We start from the raw sequence: 20,784 nt of genomic DNA on the forward strand, positions 1-20,784 counted from the left end.
GTATGTCGAAATGGTTAATGTTAATCAACTGTTTTATCCATTCTAATAACTCTTCCCCCCGCCCAAAAATGGTAATTAAACTTTTCTAAAATTGGGTCCAATAATGAGGGTATGTAATAAGTCACGTCAACATTATTATGATTATTATTATTATTATGATTATTATAATTATTATTATTATTACTATTATTATTATGATGATTATTATTATTATTATTATTACTATTATTATTATTATTATTATTACTATTATTATTATTATTATTATCATCATCATTATTATTATTATTATTATAATTCTTATTATAATTATAATTATTATTATTATTATTATAATTATTATTACTATTATTATAATTATTATAATTATAATTATTATTATTATTATTATTATTATTATTATTATTATTATTATTATTATTATAATTATTATTATTATTATTATTATTATTATTATTATTATTATTATTATTATTATAATAATTATTATTATTGTTATAATAGTTATAATTATTATTATTATAATGATGATGATGATGATTATGATTATGATCATTAGGATTATAATTATTATTATTATTATTATTATTATTATTATTATTATTATTATTATTATTATTATTATTGTTATAATAATAATTATTACTATTATTATTATGATGATTATTATTATGATTATTATTATTATTATTATTATTATTATTATTATTATGATGATGATTATTATTATTATTATTATTATTATTGTTATTATTATTATTATTATTATTATTATTATTATTATTATTATTATTATTATTATTATTATTATTATTATTATTATTATTATTATTATTATTATTATTATTATTATTATTATGTATTTGATAGAGCGCTCTACAAAAGATCACAGCGCTTTACAGAAGCAAATATCAATTACACCATAAAAAAAATACACACATTACTGCGCAGTAAATAAATATGTTTTCATGAGACCTTTGAAGACGGCGAGACGGAAACCACCACACGAATACCCACAAGCAGCTGGTTCCAGAGACGGGGACCAATAACTTGAAAAGAATATCACCAGTTTTACACATGCAAACCATTAGTGCCGGATTTAAACTGGGGTGAGAAAAACATGACAAAATATACTCTATTCATGCTAATAGCCGCATCCCATGTGACAATTTAGCTTAATAGTGGAAGAGCAATCCCCGTGTCTTAATTCAATTGATTTCGTTCATGGACAACCCTCGATTTGTAAGGTGCAGCGAAGGGGGGAAAGCTCTGTTTTCCCTTACAACATAATGGTACATCTCAACTCCCAAGGGGGGGATTTTTTCTTATTCTTCTGCGTCCATGGGGTTTATTCTAAAGGTATATTCTTGTCGCTCTTATTGGATGAATCTCACCGCTAAGAGATCTCTGGCGACAAGTAAATCCCCTTCAATGGAATTGATTGGAGAACCAAACGTTAACAGAAAATAGCACACACCCACGCACACATACACAAACACACGCACACAAACATACACACACACAAAATGATAACACGATAAAGTATATAAGATTTACGTATCAAAGAATTTGAAAAGATTTTCTTAGGAAATATGTACTATATATAGGTTTATAATTTTTCTTTTTCAATGTTTCTTGCGAACAAAAAAAAAACACCTTCAAAGGACGTCAGTACTTTTTCCCTAGATATGCTGGTGGAACGGTCAATTTTAAATGTCACTCATTGCCTCAAACACAAACAAGCATAAATTTATCTCCATTTAAACAACCCCCCCCCTGCCCCCACATGACCCCTCGGTTTTATAACCCTACAATTACCTAATTAAACCCTTCTAACTCTCTGGAAATAATCGGTATAATCAGAATGTCCAGGGAAGTACGTTTGGTAGACATTTGGCAAGTTATAAAAACGCTGAAATGTGGACGGTGAGCCGAGCAGCTGAAACGCCGAAATGATGTTTAAAATCTGTACAAGTGTGTGGCCATTAGTGACATTTCTATAACATCAGTATTTTAGGACATTAGCGATGACCATTAAATGGAAATTTCACAGCAAGTCAGAGAAGTCGTTGACGAAAACTTTAAGTTCATTGGTTGGACAACATTCAAATTTCTTCGCAGTCGCCTGAGCAATAAATGAAAATGGGGTTAATGATCTTTATCTAGGGAATTGGTTTTAAGTTTTAGTTTTCGCGCTTCCTTGGCATACTGTTAACTAATAATATATTTTTTAATTAACCTGTGGGGAACGAACCTGTGGAGGCGCACAAAAGAAAAAGGATTTTGACTGAATAGGGTACACGGTACTTGAATATTAACACCACTCAATGGGAAATTAGGTCGACGAATTAACCTTGCATTGAACTTTGTCTCCGAAGAAGAAATGAGGTCATAAATAAAATTAGAACCAGACGATGGCGATGCTCAAAATTAACTAGGTCATATTTATATATTGAAATTGCTTGCGTGCGTGTACTTATGTCGGTTTGACCTCATTTCAATTTGTGAGTCAAACAAGTATACACGTAGAAAAAAATTAAAATAGATATGTATTTTAATTATGAAGCAAGAACGACATAATCTAGATCTATATTAAGTCAAATTTAGATTGGCGTAAGTTTATCTCATAATTTGATTAAATGAAAGAAAATTCAATTTAGAGAAGTAAAAACTAATCAATCATTAAATTAAATTAAGTAATACCAACTGTCAAAATAATAGGCCTATTAAATTATTAATTGATGGTTTAGTGTGGCATATCCAGGCAGGTATTGACGTTAAAGAAATAGGTAATAATTTCTCATCGAGATTTCATTCTTGAAATTTTAGTAATTTTAATCTTTAGTACTGATTTGGAGTTTAATGAAAGACAAATGACGGATCAGTTTGGGGACGGGCACAAACTTCGAAGGGGCATCGGGATATGTGACTTTAATTTAATTAGTCGAACCCATCAAAATCAACAATTAAAATTGCATTTTACGTTTGTATTATGTTTCAACAAAAGGACAATTTTCCAATGATAGTTTTCTTAATATACCAACAACAGGGCAGTTTGTTTTAATATAACAATAGCCGGACACTTTTTCAACGAAATGGAAACGGGTACTTGTTTCATTCACAAAAAAGGGGGCATTTTATCTAATTTATGAAAAGTGACACTTTTTAGCTTTTCCAATGAAAAAATCATAATAGGGGAGCGTAACCCTTACTAGGTGACGGTCCCATTGTTACTCCCGCCCCACTTTTCCTCTTACCAACGGGGGGTTAAAGCCCCCCCCCTCTCCCCCTAATTAACAAACCACAAATGTGTCTTTGAGTATACCGAACGTACTCAGTTCCCGCGAAACTAATGTGTCTACAAATTAACGAAGATAAGCTATTGGCATCCATAAGGTCATTATAGAAGAATAGCTTGGATTTAATTCTATTCGCTTAGCTAACGATTTGCCTCCTCTGGGAATCACAATTGATTTGTCATTGTTCGTCGTCTCTAATTATCATTCCTGCAAGACCAGGCTTGGTACAGGGAGCTGATCCGGGCTCCATCTATTCCCCTTGTCTTTGATCGGCCAAATTTGTTTTCTTTCCGTCGTGGTGATTCAGAATAGAGTCGGGCTACGCAGGCAATTTGAGTGGACATTTTCTCTTGCTCTCTCACGCAGCCTGCGCGCGCAGGAAAGTTAAACGGACGTTCATTCATACTTAGTAAATATTCCTAAATCCTATTGGTCCATTCAGGTCAGCTGACCGTGGTTAATCCTGTGAGTAACGCACGGTAAAATTACGGGGCATCACTTTAATAAATCTTTGGTTATATTTAACCAAAAATGTTTTGTTTTATGATTTTTCCCCCACACAAATGGTAGTGTATGAATGAACGGGGTTAATCAACGGTCTAGCGTGCGTTACTCACATGATTAATGCACTCCGGGTGTTAATGCTATCGCTGGATGCACTCGGGCTCCGCCCTCGTGCATCGCTCTTGCATTATCCCCCGATCGTGCATTAATCCTGTGAGTAACGCACGCTAGACCGTTGATAAACCCCTTATTATCTTCTCAGTCTGCGCGCGTCCAACGAAATGTTCACATCCGTGAAGGCTTAGTTCGTAGAGTTTCTTGTTTGGAAGTATATAGGGTATTCGTAAGCAAAGACAACTGTATGAGTTCTTAAAACAAGTTCTTAAAATATTCTCTTCAAATATACATTTCAGAGTACCTTACCCGTCAGTCAAGAAAACGTTTGATCACTACCACGCAGATAATTTTCATTTCGTGATTTCTCGCGATATTTTGCTTGGTAAATATGCCGTACGTGTACATTCTTCTGTATAAAAACGTGTCAGCTTCGATTGATGTCGCCTCGAAGAACGGCACGTATTCGAATTGAATGAAAGTTTCACGAGACCATATATAATATGTTCATTTATAAACGAAATTTTCGCCTACATCCTTTGACTTAGGCTTGTGTGCAATCTGAACCAACTTAAGTAAGAGTTGTACGCACTGTACCATGTACGATGAATTAGAACAAAATAGATATGTCAATTGGAGGACATGATTCATTGACCCTTCACTCTGCCGAACGCCCTCCCCTCCCCTCCATCTCCCACACCCCCCCCCTTCCTGGGCGGAATTCCTTGCTTGCCTTCTCAATCATTCTGTAAATTCCGAGATGTTTACTTTCACTTAAATGCCGAAGAAATTAAAATAACAGAATAAAAGTGACGTGAGGTGCAACGATAAATTCTGTCGTAACTGCAAAATTTATTACATTATTTTGTATTATTTATAATAATTATTATAAATATTATTATTGCAATACTTAGTGTAATAATACATACATAATCAAAACTATCTTCCCACAACTTGGTGGCGTAGTTTTCCATATATAACACGACGCATTTCCAAGTCAACTTACGAACGTTTTAATTACGATGTATAGGTGTGTATATAGAGAGTAACAATTCTCTGTTTCCAAGCAAACGGGGTGTAAAATATCTGTCACTAACATCCACCTTGAAGGATGTCAACAGTTTTCTGACACAATTCCCCAACCCTCCCATTCCCTACGCCGACCTCCACCCCCTTACCCCTCAACGCTTCCCGAAATGATATGTAATCCTGTCATAACCCAATCAATGAAAATATTTACAACTATTATAAATACTGTAACCGAAAGAGGCGACGATGTAATAATCTGAGAGTGACGTTGCAACTGATTGAGGTGGGGAGGGGGATCTGAGGGGTGGGGAGAGCTGGGGTGTGGCGGGAGGGCTGGGTGGGGAATGAAACATAGAACTTTCGCAGGTTTTGTTTTTGGTTTTGCACAAGATCCCCTTGTTCAAATTGAAATTATATGTTATCAAACATCGGAATGTGTAGCCTTGTCTCCAGAGGGAGTCCTTTAGTTTCAAGAGAGATCCTGACGTGTATGCGGCACAACCACCTACCCCCCCCCCCCTCTTCCACCTCTACATCGAACCCCACCCTTCAAAAATTAGCCCGTAGAACTGTTATGTATAATGTAATTTGCAAACTTGAACCCTATTAAGGAAACTTTGTGCGCATAAAATATTTGCACAAGAATGTAATTGGTATTGGGCTGCCTATATATATGCGCAAGCGAAAAATCAGAAAAGATGGAGTTATATGTATGGTTGGCTATAAAGTGTAACAAACGCAAATAGAGGAGGAAAAAATGATAATATTATTGAAAGAAAAATGCTGGATTTTCTGAGTAGGGTAACAAGATTTTTCTGAGTAGACATTTATACAGACGTAACGTCATAAAAACCAATGGTAGTTTTTATAACTCTAAGTGAAATAAAAAAAAAACAAACACGCGTCTCAAGAACTTAAGAGTGTTGTTTAAATTGATATCTTTGTTATGATAAATTTGACAGGTTTGAAACGTTTTGTGAATTACGCGAATTGATTTTGAGCAAAATTTCTTGAGATTTTCATTGGTTTTTTTGGTTCGCTTACTGTGCAAGGGCGGCGGAAGCACTTTTAATCTGGGGGGGGGGGGGGCACCGACGTCGAAGGGCACTTTGCAGAAATTCGATTGGACTGATGCAGCCTGATATTTAGTACCCTTTATAACTCTTATTGTATTATCTTATTTGCGTATACACATCACTCCATCAACGCCACCCCCCCCCCCCTCAAGGAAAATATGCATACTAGCACTGCAATATCCAATGTGCAAATTGGGAAACAAGGAACAAGTTTTCTTTTGAGACAGAATGAGGTGATATCATGCTACTTGCTAATGTAGGAACTTCCGAATTAGAGTTTATTTCTTGTTAATATCTTAACAAATTTTTTCCATTCGAAATAACTTTGAGTTTGACCCACAGAAATTCATTAAAAATCAGGGGCGTAGCCAGGATTTGCAAAGTTGTATGCACGACTATCTGAGCGGAGCGCCACCATCGGTTGGCGCAGAGCGTACAATAAAAAAAATTGGGTTTACAATGCCCTCAGATTGCCGGAAACGGCCCTTCCCGAGTGTTCAGTCTGGTTCCCTGGCCTCTTGCTAACTTGAGACACCTCAATTTTTATGTAGAAAAAGGGCACATTTTTAACCTGAGGAAAAGTGGGGGCACGTGCCCCCTGTGCCCCCCCCCCCGGTTCCGCCGCCCTTGTTACTGTGTATAGGTTTTACATATTTGAATACAAAACTTTTGATGCAGTGAAATAACATAAACTATATAGAGGGTAAGTAGTATGAGTAAGCTAAAAGTAAACTTAGTTTTCTTGATTATATATCGTTTCGTTCTCAGGGATCAGAGTTCACCCAATATTATGCAACGTAATCTTTTACATAGCAACAGCAAAAAATGGTTGGAATCCCCTATTTGTGTCCTCTTAAAGTTGAGTCCTCACAATACCCTATAAACTCAGAGGTATATTGCTTTGAATCCCGTTCTATATATATATATATATATATATATATATATATATATATATATATATATATATATATATATATTACATATATATACTTCCTCTCTTACTTCCTACTAGCTCAGAGTTGGGGGAATAGTTCTTCATCTTGTAAGATAACTTCCTAAAACATATCGTCATAGACTGGGTTCATATTTCTCATGTCAATACTCGCAGACGGACCTCGTGCATATGGATTAGGGTTGGGGCCACGCCCAGGTTGCCCTCGAGGGTCAGGTCTGTATGCAGGTGGGTCCTGGTATTCGGTGTACCCATTGTTACGATTACCTGCATGGAGAGAAGAAAATGTGTCTTTGGTTATAAAAGCTCAGCAGTTGTTGTCTACTGTGTTCCATATAAAATGGTATGATAAGTCCAATGACTTCATAAATTTGTGTACAAATACAAACCTTTTCTTTGTTTTCAGTTTGATTGTTGTCGATATTAACTCCCAAATATACTATATAGAAAATATATTATACAGATACTAGAAATTAAACACAAAGGTATCAGAACGTAACTAAAATGCTGCGTATTCACACTCGCGATGTGGCGTATTTGTGGCGGTATTTTGCTTTTTAATTGCTAAATGCGGTATATACATGTAAATAATGTTGAAGGGAAAAAAATCAGTTCCCTTTCCACTCCACTGTCAAAATATCTCATGGAAACCCTGCTCAAAGTCCATGCCACAAATTCACTCTTTTACATGAATTAAAAGTTCAGGTGATTTCAATGTTTTTCAACAAAGTTATGAACAAAGAAATTTATTGGTATTTACTTGAGAAACTCACATATCCCCCGCGGTCCTGTTTTGGGAAAAGATCACATTTTGACATTGTGTTGACAAACCTTGATAGGCTTATAAAAGAATGACTTCCCGTTCCCTAGCTGCTGTTTCATTTGAATACATCGATGAAGTAATTGCTCTACGAGACGGTGGTGACGATGGCGGTGGTGATGGCGGTGGTGATGGCGGTGGTGAAGGTGGCGGCGGTGGCGATGGTGGTGGAGATGCATGAGAGGATGGCGCTACCCGCGGTGCTGGCACGGGAGTGGATTTAGGATCCTCAGTCGTGGGAAGTATGGACGGGGCAGAGAAAGAGTGTTGATGGAAGAGGCCGCGTTGAGGAGCGGCGATGACAGCATGGGTGTAAAAACTGGCTGGGGGAGGGGGGAAATTGATGGGAGTGGGTGGGGTTATAATGAAAGGAGGTGGAGATGGAAACACGTGGGACGTTTGTGAAGCGTTGGAAAGAGAACGAAAAAAGTCAGGAGGAGGGGGTAGAAAGGAAATGGAATCGGCTGAGCAAAGAATTGATTTCCGACGGTTAAGAGAGGGGTTTAGATTCGGAGTAGCTGGAAAATATGAGGAAAAAATAAATCGATTTTTTGACCGGAAAGGTTTAAATTTAGAGATGAAATTTGCATAAACAAAGCACGTAAAAAAGCATGGAACCTTGAGCGTGTTAACTAAAGATGTCGTCATCAATTGACCAAACTGATCAAATCCTCAGCCCTCTGTCCCCTTACATCAGACCTCGAGCGATGTGTACGCCTATAGTACAGTACAAGATTGTAGTACTCCGGTAACTTATTCGAGTACCTGTTTGCAAGTATTTGTACCCTCTAGCAGATATACTCGATACGCGGTACTTAAGTACACGACAAAATATATATATATATATATATTTATATATATATATATATATATATATATATATATATATATATATATATATATATAAACGTCTAGATGATACCTTAGGTTATATGTATATATATATATATATATATATATATATATATATATATATACGGTATCAAAAATATCAATATAAGAGCTTGTTAGTGATGTCACTAAAGAAAACAGAATTGCACAAGGTGAGTGAGTGTGTCTTACTGAAACGTGTGTGGAAAGTTTGAATGATACCCGTTCAAAGGGTATGCATTAAAAGCATTGGTTGGACTCAGGGTTCAAAACAATGACGTCAGGAATAAGTGGCACGTCCATGTGAGTAACCCAGGGAGAGCGTAAAGGAAATGCGATAAATGCTTCGAATGTAGAAAAAGAAATACTGCTTACAATATTGTTTTTTATCTATTTTGGATTACAATGCTTTTGCCTGATTGGATTCTATCGCCGTTTTAACTAATATTCCTATGTGTCAGATTTCTGCAAAATGTTTACAATATTCATCCACTTTCAGTAAATAACGCTCCTGGGACCCCATCGAGGCACTGACGTTTGGACGAAAAACTTGAATGGGAATCAAATCGTAGTTATCCAAATCAGGATTCAAGGTGATTATGAAGAATAATGTTAGTTACACTCTCCCCCCTTACACCCCTCCTCTGTTCAATGATAGTCTTCCCGACACCTTCTGTAACTACTCCACTCATCCCCTGTGCTATAATTTACAGCAACAAATTAGTAACGAGGAGAGGGTTACGGGCAGGACGAGGGAACATATTTTTACCCTCTTCAAAGGCCCGATCTTGTCTTGGCAGTCGCCCTAGTATACTAGCAGGAGTTAACAAGTCATCGCCTGTTCAGAATCAAACAACGTTTACACATTAAAACAAAAAATACAAATTGTTTCGAGATAAACGAGTTTTTCAGATTAACGAGTACCAATAAAATAGTGCGTAAGAAATACTATCGCTCCCTTTCATTTCACATACTGGAAAATCTTGTTGATCCCAAAATCCGTTTGTTTACTGAAGTCAACAAAAGCTGGTATTCAACATAACAAACATTACAAAGAATGTTTATATGATCGTATAAAATAATGATTTGGAATTCGAAACATAGATCCCAAGGACCTTATATCCTGAGTTCGACTAACCATTTCTTGAAATATTATTCTAGCTATTAAACATACTTTGCTACTTTGTTCTGTCAATATTTCTTTACACTTTGTTGTTGATTGTTATCCCACATATAACTTGATTTTAAAGACACAGCTTATTGATCTGGTTACCTCCCAAGTCAATTGTTGCCTGCCTCTCCCAGGAAGGGTGTGGCCAAAGATGCTCCAAACTAGAGCTCTGACGAGCTGAGTTATTCGGTCAGATGAGATGAAAGATGGAGAAGAAATGAAATATGAAGAAGAAATGAAATATGAAATAAGTTTTATGATTATCCGATATAGTGATATAGGGGCAGACGTTCCTTTATCGTATCCGACGAAAAGTGGAATATTTGAGAACAGCTGGTCACATTTCACAACTATTCGGATACTCGTTTGTCCTGTAGAAACCCTCCCTGCGAATATTTCAATGTCTATCTATCAAAATCGTGGAACATGTTTCCTCTTTGGATGGTGTTTGTGACATATTTTGTTGTTGTTGTCAGTTTTTTGGTACACTCCTCTTGCTCCGCACTGAAAACCCTTCGCCTCCCCCCACCCCTCCCCCACCCTCGAGCCATATTGTCTCTCGTATTTACAACCACAAAGGTACTTTCCTGACTAAACATAAACACAGGGACGGCCAAAGTGGATCCAATCTGGGGTTGGGCGAGGGCACAATTTTTTTTTTTTGGGGGGGGGGGGGGTTTTGGAAGTGGCCGGAAAGGTGACTTTGATTTGAGGATGCAAACGTTTTTATATTCTTTTTGAGGGGCCCATTCCGGAGACCGAAAACTCACTCCATAAATTCCCTCTTTGTGGATAATGTTCGTTGATAGGACGATGCCATGGAAAGGGTGATAGAAGTGAAGGTCTCTGCCGACATGGAATTATATCGTCTGCCAATCAAATGAAATGAAATGATATGAAAGGAATGTGAAAATTAAATGAAAATCTTAAAACAACTATGTCTCACGTTCGCTCGGTGTACTTTTGTTTAAAGCATAACGAACTTAGTTAATAATTAGTTAATCAATTAGCAATAATTATTGAAGGAGTGTTTCACTAGCTCCCTCCCTCCCTCACTTAACCCACCCCACCCCACATCATCACTACACTAAAATCCATGTCGAAAATTCAGTGCAATTATTACAACTATTTTTAGTTAATGAATTGAAATATTGCTGTACAATTTCGTTCAGTTTGGGACCAAATCAACCCTCCATGACATTACACCTGAAGGCCTGATGACACGATCATTAAGTTTGACTCTAATGTGCTACTTTAAATCAGTGACTCATTCAACAGCGTTCATCTACAGATTTCCCTCCCACTTCTCCCTCCAATCGGCACCCTACACTATACGTGATGAACTGGGATCAATCACATCCCGGATATAAGGAGTAAGTTTTATGAAAGTAATATTAGCATATGGTTACACGAATCAGGAAGTTATCTTTGAAAGAATGAACGCACGAACGATAATTATAATTACCGTTTTGGACATTGAAATTCCAAATCTGTGATGTATCCTTTCTTTGCAAGAATTCACGAATTGACTGTGGCAGAACTAACAGTAGTATTTGACACTTTTCGAAATTGCTAAATTTATTCATTCTGACTGGTTTAAATTCCAATTGAAATTGCAACTTTTAGAACGCTTATTGGCTAAACGACTTAAAGGCTATACGGTAATGCCTTTATTAAGCTAATCAATATTTGAATCATCCCTTCTTTTCGAGGAGGTCAATGCTGTTGCTTTTGTGTTCATTCGCTGTGTTTTTGTTTACCGTCATCAAAGGAATATTGTCTTCCAAAACTTCTGAATTCTTCCCGGGCACGTCTAACGGCTAGTTGACTTCTCTGTAGCGTGGGTCCTGTTGCTTGTGGATACGTATAAAAAGAATTGTTGTAATCATGCCCTTTACATATTTACTTTACCAAGAACAACTATTCAATCTCTAACCATGTCGGCTAGATTTGTGGTGTCATAAGTATTGAATCAATTTGCTTTCGAAAAAAATTGCTCGTGGATCAGCATTTCTTTTCAAGACGGATGGGTCAATCGATCATGAAATCTAAATGCAGAACGAACAAGTGACGTGTTTCTCGCGTTCATTATGCAACTATGAGATATAAACTCAAGCACTATATTTCAAGTGAATATGGTTTTACGTGTCAATTTCAAGGCGACAAATTTAAGAAAATATTCATAACGACATCCATCAAAACTTGTGCCAGAGTGATTTCACGACTCTTCCGATCGTGACGATACGGATGACACATTGCGATCATTAAATAGATATAGTCCCAACAGTTTCCATCAGTCTTTACACATAGATACAAAAGACATTATAAGTATAGGCTTAATTATGTCATATCGATTACGTGTTAGGCTAGTGAGTTATAAACAAATTGAACATGGGGAAAAAGGAAACGTATTGACTAATTGCAATTTTCACTGTTCCCAACTGGTTTTATGATTGGAAAGGATTAATGATTGTTAATCTAACTACATGGTAATCAAAACGAATAAAAGGAACAGATATTTACTGGCGTTCAACGCTTATGATAAAGTCTATTGATCAAGAAAGTGAGCCTAATCAGCTTATTCACCCATTTGTTGTTTGTATCTGTAACTCTGTGGTAGCTGATGGCATGCAACATTATTTAATTCTATATAAATGAAAATTTCAATTGATCAATCAGCACAAAAGACTTGTATTAATGGGGAATTTTTTTAAAATTTCATTTCAATGTGTTACACACAGGTGAAATTAGATGCAGTTAGTGGAGTAGTACTGACCTATAATGAAAATGTACTGGTTACCGTAGGTTACATAAAGTGTTAAACCGCACTGTGTGCCATATACATCATTTGACTATCATGCCTCATTTAATTTTTCGCAATTGCACAATTAATACATCAAACCAGTTGTTAGCTAAAAGTGAGTCCGGGAATAGACGAACGGGAGAACTGGGAGGGGGAGAAGAAACCAGGAACTATAATGGGAGATCGCAAAGGGACACGAAATCGACATGGATACCTATATCCGGTAAAACACTCTTGTCACTGAAGAGTAGTTCTCTCATAAGATTCCCCTGTTGTCGATCCTCTATCGTGAAGTTGCAGGGACAAAATTAGAAAATTTGCATGGGATTAAGACCATTCGACTTAAAAGTTTGTTCATATGGTATTACACCAACGAAAACCAAATAGTGACAAGGCCTAAAAAATTAACCACAGAATGATTTACAATAGGCCTACACATGATGTTTGTTTTATGTACATATATAAAAGAGGCGTGCGTAACCAGGAGTGCGTGGTGGGTGGAATAGGGGAGGAATTGGATAGGGTATACCGGTAGAGACGGAGGAACGAATGGAGGGGAGGATAAACAGGATGTGGGATCATAAAATCCTTCATGTATATCGAAAATGAACAAGGACTTAAGTTTATTGGCAGAGCTGTACAGTAGCGTGAGCATTGCTGCTTAACTAGTTAACGAACAATCATGAATTTTTTCATAAGGGTTTCAACTGTCCCTTCCTAAACCTTATTGTCTTTTGTGTCTAAGAATACTAATTCTGTCTAACGAAAACAAGTACTCGAACACAAATTGCACAATAGCGAAGTGTTATGAAACTGTTCTCATTCTTAGCCAAAGTTCCTTAAATCAAGTCAATCGCGCGAAACTGTCAGACTTATTCCTTTCCGATTTAATAAAACTGAGCACAAAACTGATTTGAATATATAGTTATTGAGAGATACATATGGGAGGGGGAAGGGGCGGTTAACAAGCTGTTTATGTGCTGCAAAAACTTGTGAATGTGAAAACAAAAGGTGAATGGATCTACCCTTATTTATTAAATAATATCAAAATAAATTTGTTCACGAGAAATGTTCTGCCCTTGTGGTGCATGCGTAAAGGAAAGATATTGTATTTGGATACTTCATTGCTAGGAAATGTTTCGCAAAATAAACTACAGTAGCACTGCTGTCATGTAGCTGCAATCAAAACCTTTCTGTTTTTTCTTGTGTAGACTACACAAAATACAGGCCATTCAGTCTCTACGCTAACAGACTCAGAAACGTACAAGGGGGAACATTTTGGACGGTGCAGACACATCGGGAATTTCTTGTACAAGTCAAACGTCATGATGTGTTTCGATTGGATGAAAGTTTCTGTTACGATAAGATGGCAGAATTCCTTTGTGACGTAGTTTGGGAGCGAATAGAGAAACACTTTTACTAGGTCGTATAATTGGGAAGGGGAGGGGGAGGTTTAGGCAGAGGCCTACCACTCAAATTAAAAAATTAAATTACAACAATTCTATGATATTCCCGGGCAGTACCGTTGATGTGTGTATGAACGGACTTTTTCGATTTGACAATGTTGTGACATTAAGGCAATAAGTGATGCAACCAGTTTGCACTGAGGTGTCCTTCAAGTGGCTGGGAAATGTAAGCACAACCACTTAAAAAAATAGACATCGAATGGTTGTATCGATCTACCAGCCCACCCCCCACACCACCACCCCGCCCAATGTTAAGGACAGGGAAGTGATGGAAGCAATGAAGCGTCTGTTTTGAGCGTTTTTGCATAGCAAAATGGTTTTGAAAGAAATGGAAATTCTTTGCATGATGTGCTGTAGACTCATATTGTTTTCTGTGAGAAATTACTTACTTCGGTCTAGAAAGTATTGTAAATATATTTGTTCCAAATATTTGACAAAATATATCACCACTATCATATGCTGTTCCATTTTTCTTGTAAATAAATTGCTATTACAAGAAAATGATGGATTGATTGATACCGCGTTCGCTTCCAAATTTGGGAATGATTCAATAATTAAATTGTGAAGCAAGTCATGCAACTTGTGGAATTTGTCAACTTTCTGGAATTTGTGAACGATGTATAGCATCAGTGTTACTTTAAGTTACACAAATATGTAAAAACCTTGACATAACTTTAAACGTTTCCATAACATCCAAAATAAAAGCAAAAAAACAAGTGGAATTGTTTGAAAAAGAATGAGAAAATGGAAAGCAGCAAATTATCATATGATTTTTTTTTGTATTACCAATGTAACACATTTCTATGAGTATGATATAAAAGAAATTTATACATCTTAGTAAAGTGTAATCAAATGTCATTACTAATGAATACAGAGTAAACGGTCTTTGTGCTGAATCAAAATGAGTTGTAAAGAAAAATTCAGAAACACATATATGAAACTAAAAAGAAAAGGGTGGGGGGGGGGGGTTATCAATGATACAAACATCAAACTGGCAAGAACTGAGTCTACATATTGCCACAGCTAATTAATTTGACAAGATATGAAATAATTATAACAGAATAATTCGGATTTTTACCATTTTTCCAAAACAAAATTAACCGTTTCGGTATTAAGTTCTACTGGGCCATACTCATTTACCACATACTCCAAACATTAACTGGAAGTTTATTGACACGTGGGGATTCACATAGGAGGATGACGAAGTTGAGTAAATAAACATTATTAAAAACAATAGTATTTCTTAGTGTAACATGTAAAAATAAAAGAAAACTTGTCAGTGACAAAAATGACATAACATTCTAACATAGCAAATGAATGAGTTTAGTACACATTTAATACAATATGTTTCTTTATGTTGTATTTACAATATACATTTATTAACATTTACAATGGAGTACCTCAGCATATTTTCTATGTGAGTGAGAAGGGAGGGTTGGAGAGAGGGGTGAGAGAGAGAGGAGGGAAGGGAAGGGAGGGGGGGTGGTTCTTACCTAATCAAATCATGAAAATTTAAATCACTCAAAATTAAGAAGCGAAAAGGGAAATTACATTCTTGTCCCTCAAAAGCTGTAGCATTGTTTCAAATCACTTTATGCTGCATATCTGGGAGTGAAGACTCAGAACATGAATGTTGTACACATCAAAATGAAATTTGGAAGGGGGAAGGCGGGTTATAACAATAGAGACAATAAAATAACATGTTATAGTACTAAACAATAGAATGGAATATGAATCCCCCTAGTCATATTACTCAAACATATAACCTTAATAACACTAACACAATTAAAAAAAAAAAAAAAGTTTGTTTGTGAGAATCAATGCTAAAATCCTGAGTTGAAAGAAAAAAGTCCAATTGGCAAAATTAATTTCTCCATTTCCAATATGCTCTTTAAGGTTTACTAGATAAAACATCAACACCAGGATGAAATAAATCAAGAATTATTGTATTTACAATGAGATCTACAATGGAAGATAACACACAGACGGTATTGACACACATATTTACTTCTCAAATTATTAGTCAACCTTCTAAAGTAACATATTTGCTAAAATCCTACTTCCTGAAATGTTCTACTGCTACAATTCCTTTTAACAAAGTCAGCACTTTTTTTCAAATGAAGGGTAGTCACGGACTTAATAGTACTTTTTCTATACATAGTCAATGCACACTGACATTTTTACTTCAACACTTCATCAAACCTTTAGCTACAAGTTAGTTCCTTGTCGAAAAAAATCCCATTTTTTGAAGAACTTCTCGTTAGTACTTCTCTACAAAATTTCACTTGAGTATTTCATTGAATTTAAGTTAGTACTTTTGAAATTTCAGTGAGGCTTTTGTTAATTAGTCAGTTACTACTTTAAATTAGTACTTATCAACTTTTAAGTTAGTACTACACAAATTTAAAACACGGAACTTAATAGTTCTAAAATTTCATATGAGTATTTTTTTCAAATTTCAGTTAGTACTTAGTCTAACTATTTAGCTGACTACTTCTCAAAGTTCAAAGTTTGTAGTTCCCAACTGTTAGTTTAGTACTTCTCAACTTTAAATTAGTTACATACTTTGAAAACACCAACATACTACTTTAGCAAACCTAAAGTAAGAATTTTTCAAACTATAATTAAGTAATTCAAATTTGATATTACCAATACTGAATCTTTGAGAAGTCCACAATCCCCTAACATTGTTCCTGCTGCATAACTGCTTCACACTTCAGAACCACCTAAGTATGACTTCTAAGCAGGCCACAGATAAAACCACAAACAGGATCAATCTAAGTGTCCTATGGAAGACTACAAACTAACCATTTCTTATTGTTGAGTTATCACAACCCCCCCCCCCCCCCTCCTCCCCATTAAAAAACTAAAAAGAAATAACATCAGGTAAATACATATGAACATTAATCAAAAGAAAAGCTTTAAATCTGTTGAAATGAGAACAAAGCTACCTCTTAAAGGGTTGAAAATAAGATCATGGTAATATAAAAAATTGTTTTTTTCAAAATCTGGTATTAATTAGCTAAATAGCAGCTCTAATGTGGAAACACATTTAATTGGTTAAAAACATGTAGATTAGCACACATGAAGGAGGAATGATACTTTACTTGGTATACTGGTCGCATTAATGTTGCGACCATTTACAGACTTGGCTTTTCTGACTAACACATAGATTTAAAAATATGGTAAGATAACTTTTTTTAAGGGATGACTTTAAGGTAAAAACTTAATGTTGATATGTAGACGACCATTTAAAACAACACTGGTATATGTCAAGGTTGTACTTCTAAACCACTTTTAATGTTTGAGAAATGTCCCTTTAAACATCCAAGATTCGTCAACGAAAGCGGCTGAACTACTTAGTCTACCACACAGACTATTAGATCTGTTCCTACGATGCAACATGAAAGCTCGTTAGGGAAACATCAGACATATTCAGCTTGAAATAACACTTTTACTGAGAACTGAAATTTGGCAAGAACAAATGATGTCATCTGATGCTCTGTTTTGTAGTATAAAGTTTGCAAGAATAAAGCTTTGGTTGAGTTATCAGAATTGATAAAACAATGGATTAATATTATCAACATTAAACCCTACATTGAGGAGCAGAGGTCATCATCACTTTAGCATTAAAGGAGCTTTCCAAAGATTAAGCATATTTTAAATTTTGAATATCTTGACAATTGGAATAGCTACAGAAACACTACTGGTAAATTAAACTTTTTTTTTCCTATTTCTCGGTCTATGGCATAATCGAGAATAAAATATTCTTGATAAGAATATTTCTTGATAAGAATATAAAGATAAGTATATTCTTGATAAATATATATTCTTAATGAGAATATAAAGAAATAAAATAATCAAGAATAAAAAGTCATCCCCTTCAAAATATCGTCCACCGACCTCTAACCTGAAAAGACTACCTTCGACACTACTTTTTTAGATTATTAGTTATTTTATACTTTGGCAAAACGGACATAAAGCACCAATAAGACGAGAGGTCTTTTACAAGAGTACAAATAAAAAGATGGTTAAGAATTAAAAACAAGTCAAAAGTTGTGGCAAGTTAAGGTGGCAACAAGGTTGCTGAGACACCTGCAAAAGCTGAATCTCGAGTTCAAAATTGGAGCCTTGAATATGAAAACTTGCAGCGCAACGTTTTCTTGATACAGTTGTAAATGTCATTTGGCAACAACAGTTATCAGTGTTGAGTTGTTTGAAGTAGCAAACCTTTCCTCACCAAGGTTTTACAAATTAAATTGGTTAATTAATCTCAAGAATCGCGTCTAACAGTCTCACTTCGCTACTGACTATACATGCCCCCCGATAAACCTGCATACCTTTGAAAACTTTTGAGAACTTTGTTTCTCCTTTTTCAAAACATTTTTGGAGTGAAAGCTCTTCGAAGATTCCAAGGAGACAAGTAGTGAAGTGAATCTTTTGCAGTAAAGAACCAAAGTGAAAGCAGGTTTTCATTCAGTCTGGTCTGCAATTTCTTCCAAACTAAGTTACTATTACTCTATAAAATAAGAATGATATTTTGTCGATCACACTAATTTTTTTATGATACCAAAATGAAGGCTAATGAGTGAGTCAAAAATCAATGACCATTGATTTTTCCATCCTAACATATTTGTGGACAAGACATCTTTTTTTTCTCAAAACCTAACAAATAATGCTGCTAATTGAGATTAGACTTGATCACGCAAAGACCAAACGAAGATTAACGAACGAGTAAATTAATAGCTCGTTTTTTTTATCATCAGCATTTGGCACTATTGACAGAAGACAAGTAATCCAATTGCAAAAATTGAAAATTTTCCAAATATTTCAGCCTCCATTATCTGAAAATGAAATTGGATTGATCAAGATAATTGGCGGATACTGTTATGACTTTGCAGTATCATCAAGCAATATTGAATAACTTGACTCAAAAGTGAAGCGGGAAAATAGTTTTTTTTAAGAGATAAATTCCTCCATGAAACTTTCTCAGATATGCAGAAAAGTTTGTAGGCCTATACTAGGAGACAGATGTACTTGAATAAGCATCATGTGACCCACAAGCACCACATCAGTATAAGCAGATTGGAATAGTAAAACTGTATCAACGCTACATAATTCATCATTCTCGTCTCCTTTGAACTCAACAGACAGCTTTAAAATCACTCAAACATGGTTACAGATTTCGTCTTTCGGGTGATTGTAAAAAAAAAATGGCCCCCCAAAAAAAAGTCAAAAAAAAAAAAAAAAAGCCCAAAAAAAGTGGTAAGCAAAGTAAATAACATGAATATTCATTAACAGCTGCCTTGTTTATTATTTGTTTTGTTTATTAATTGCACAATTGGAAGCACATAGTGGGAAGAGGATGACAACATATGATTCACCTGGACACAGTGGTGTTAGAAAGGGAAGAGAATTTCTTTAAAATTTCGCTAGCACATTTTGCTCAAAATCAAGGCTTTTTACTGGTTCAGGTCCTCCTGAATGAGGATCTGTTCTATATGTAAATAAAATTTCCAAATTTCAAGTATTCATTCAAGGGAGTGATTTTTTTCAAGCACGAAATTATAAGTCAAAAATGTATGGGAAAAAGTTTTTTCTCATTCATGTCAAAATCAGAAAACATGAATACAGAATGATGCGTTTGAAGGCTAAAACATATTCCAATCTTCTTTTCAAGGAAACACCACCTAAACCTCCCGGTTAATATCAATGTACCGATCTGCACACTCTCTTTAGAGTCCTCGACCAATAACTTTTAAGCCAGAAAAGTTAACTAAAATAATGTCAAACACATATATAAGGATGTGTCTGCCCGCAGCCAATAAAGGGATTTTCACAAAAATGACTTTTTGACTTTTTTTCATGACTTTAGAACACATATTCTGAAGGTCACCTATAGCCCATGTCCTCCGCACTGAATCGATACAAACATGACATATGCATTAAATTTCATTAAAATTAACATCGATTGACTATCACAGCCTTTAGACTGACACTGTCATAGAAAAAACACTTATTAATTTGTCTGAAAAAGGTTCAGAGATTCTCCAACCCAAGTTATGGAAATAATTCACGCCTTCATAATTATTCTTTCGACAGCTCTTAAATTTGTTTGCATGAGATCTTGCTTAAAAAGAAATAAACATGAACGAAAGCAAGGTGAACGAACATGGTGGGAGAGAAAGTTGAGAGAAGCAGAAAAAATGATGACACTAAAAATAGGAGTTATGTGGTGGTGGTAAGCGGAATTCCTCACCGTGGTTGTAGGCTGGAGGCGGGGCGATGGGGTTCCCTTTGTAATCGTAGGCCATGATTGGCCCTTCATCTGAAATTTCAAAAAAAATAGGAAACAGCATGAAATTCCAAAACAGTTCAAGTCGTAAGTTTGAAACAAAAAGAATTGTGGAAATGTCTCCTGAACATGGTTCAGACTTCCCTGGCTGGTAAAGTGTTGGAAATATCTAATGTTTATAGAAGTCCTACCGATATCACCAATTGGTGACTTGCTGAACATTCATGAAACTTTACTACATTTCACACAACTGCAAGATCAATTGAGGGGCCGAGTACTCCCTGAAAATTTTCAGAGTTTGATCAGAGCTAACAAATTTCAGATTTTTGGTGGTGTTTCTCAACAAATGCTACAAAATCAGACAAGAGAGTTTCAATTACGAAAG

At 35.5% G+C, this 20,784-nt stretch overlaps 2 protein-coding genes across 6 annotated transcripts in view; both read right to left on the minus strand.

The window, feature by feature from the left end:
* Positions 1-4,732: 4,732 nt before the first annotated feature.
* Positions 4,733-20,784, minus strand: part of LOC139967452 (prominin-1-A-like) — a 58,164-nt gene continuing 42,112 nt past the window's right edge. For all 5 annotated transcript variants that reach the window (XM_071971281.1, XM_071971283.1, XM_071971280.1 and 2 more), the window contains 2 exons: positions 20,364-20,432; positions 4,733-7,241 (listed from right to left, as the gene is read on the minus strand). In XM_071971281.1, coding sequence (XP_071827382.1) covers positions 7,078-7,241; positions 20,364-20,432 — 233 coding nt within the window. In that variant the 3' untranslated portion in view covers positions 4,733-7,077. The remainder of the gene's footprint in view (positions 7,242-20,363; positions 20,433-20,784) is intronic.
* LOC139967453 (uncharacterized) lies at positions 8,776-20,322 on the minus strand. The gene is made up of 5 exons (XM_071971285.1): positions 12,853-20,322; positions 11,596-11,688; positions 10,606-10,704; positions 9,938-10,012; positions 8,776-9,502 (listed from the first exon to the last, which is right to left on the minus strand). The coding sequence occupies exons 1-5, from the start codon at positions 12,896-12,898 to the stop codon at positions 9,372-9,374; spliced, it is 444 nt and encodes a 147-aa protein (XP_071827386.1). The 5' UTR covers positions 12,899-20,322; the 3' UTR covers positions 8,776-9,371.

This window comes from Apostichopus japonicus, chromosome 5, assembly GCF_037975245.1.
Source record: "Apostichopus japonicus isolate 1M-3 chromosome 5, ASM3797524v1, whole genome shotgun sequence".
Classification (NCBI taxonomy): Eukaryota; Metazoa; Echinodermata; class Holothuroidea; order Aspidochirotida; family Stichopodidae; genus Apostichopus; species Apostichopus japonicus.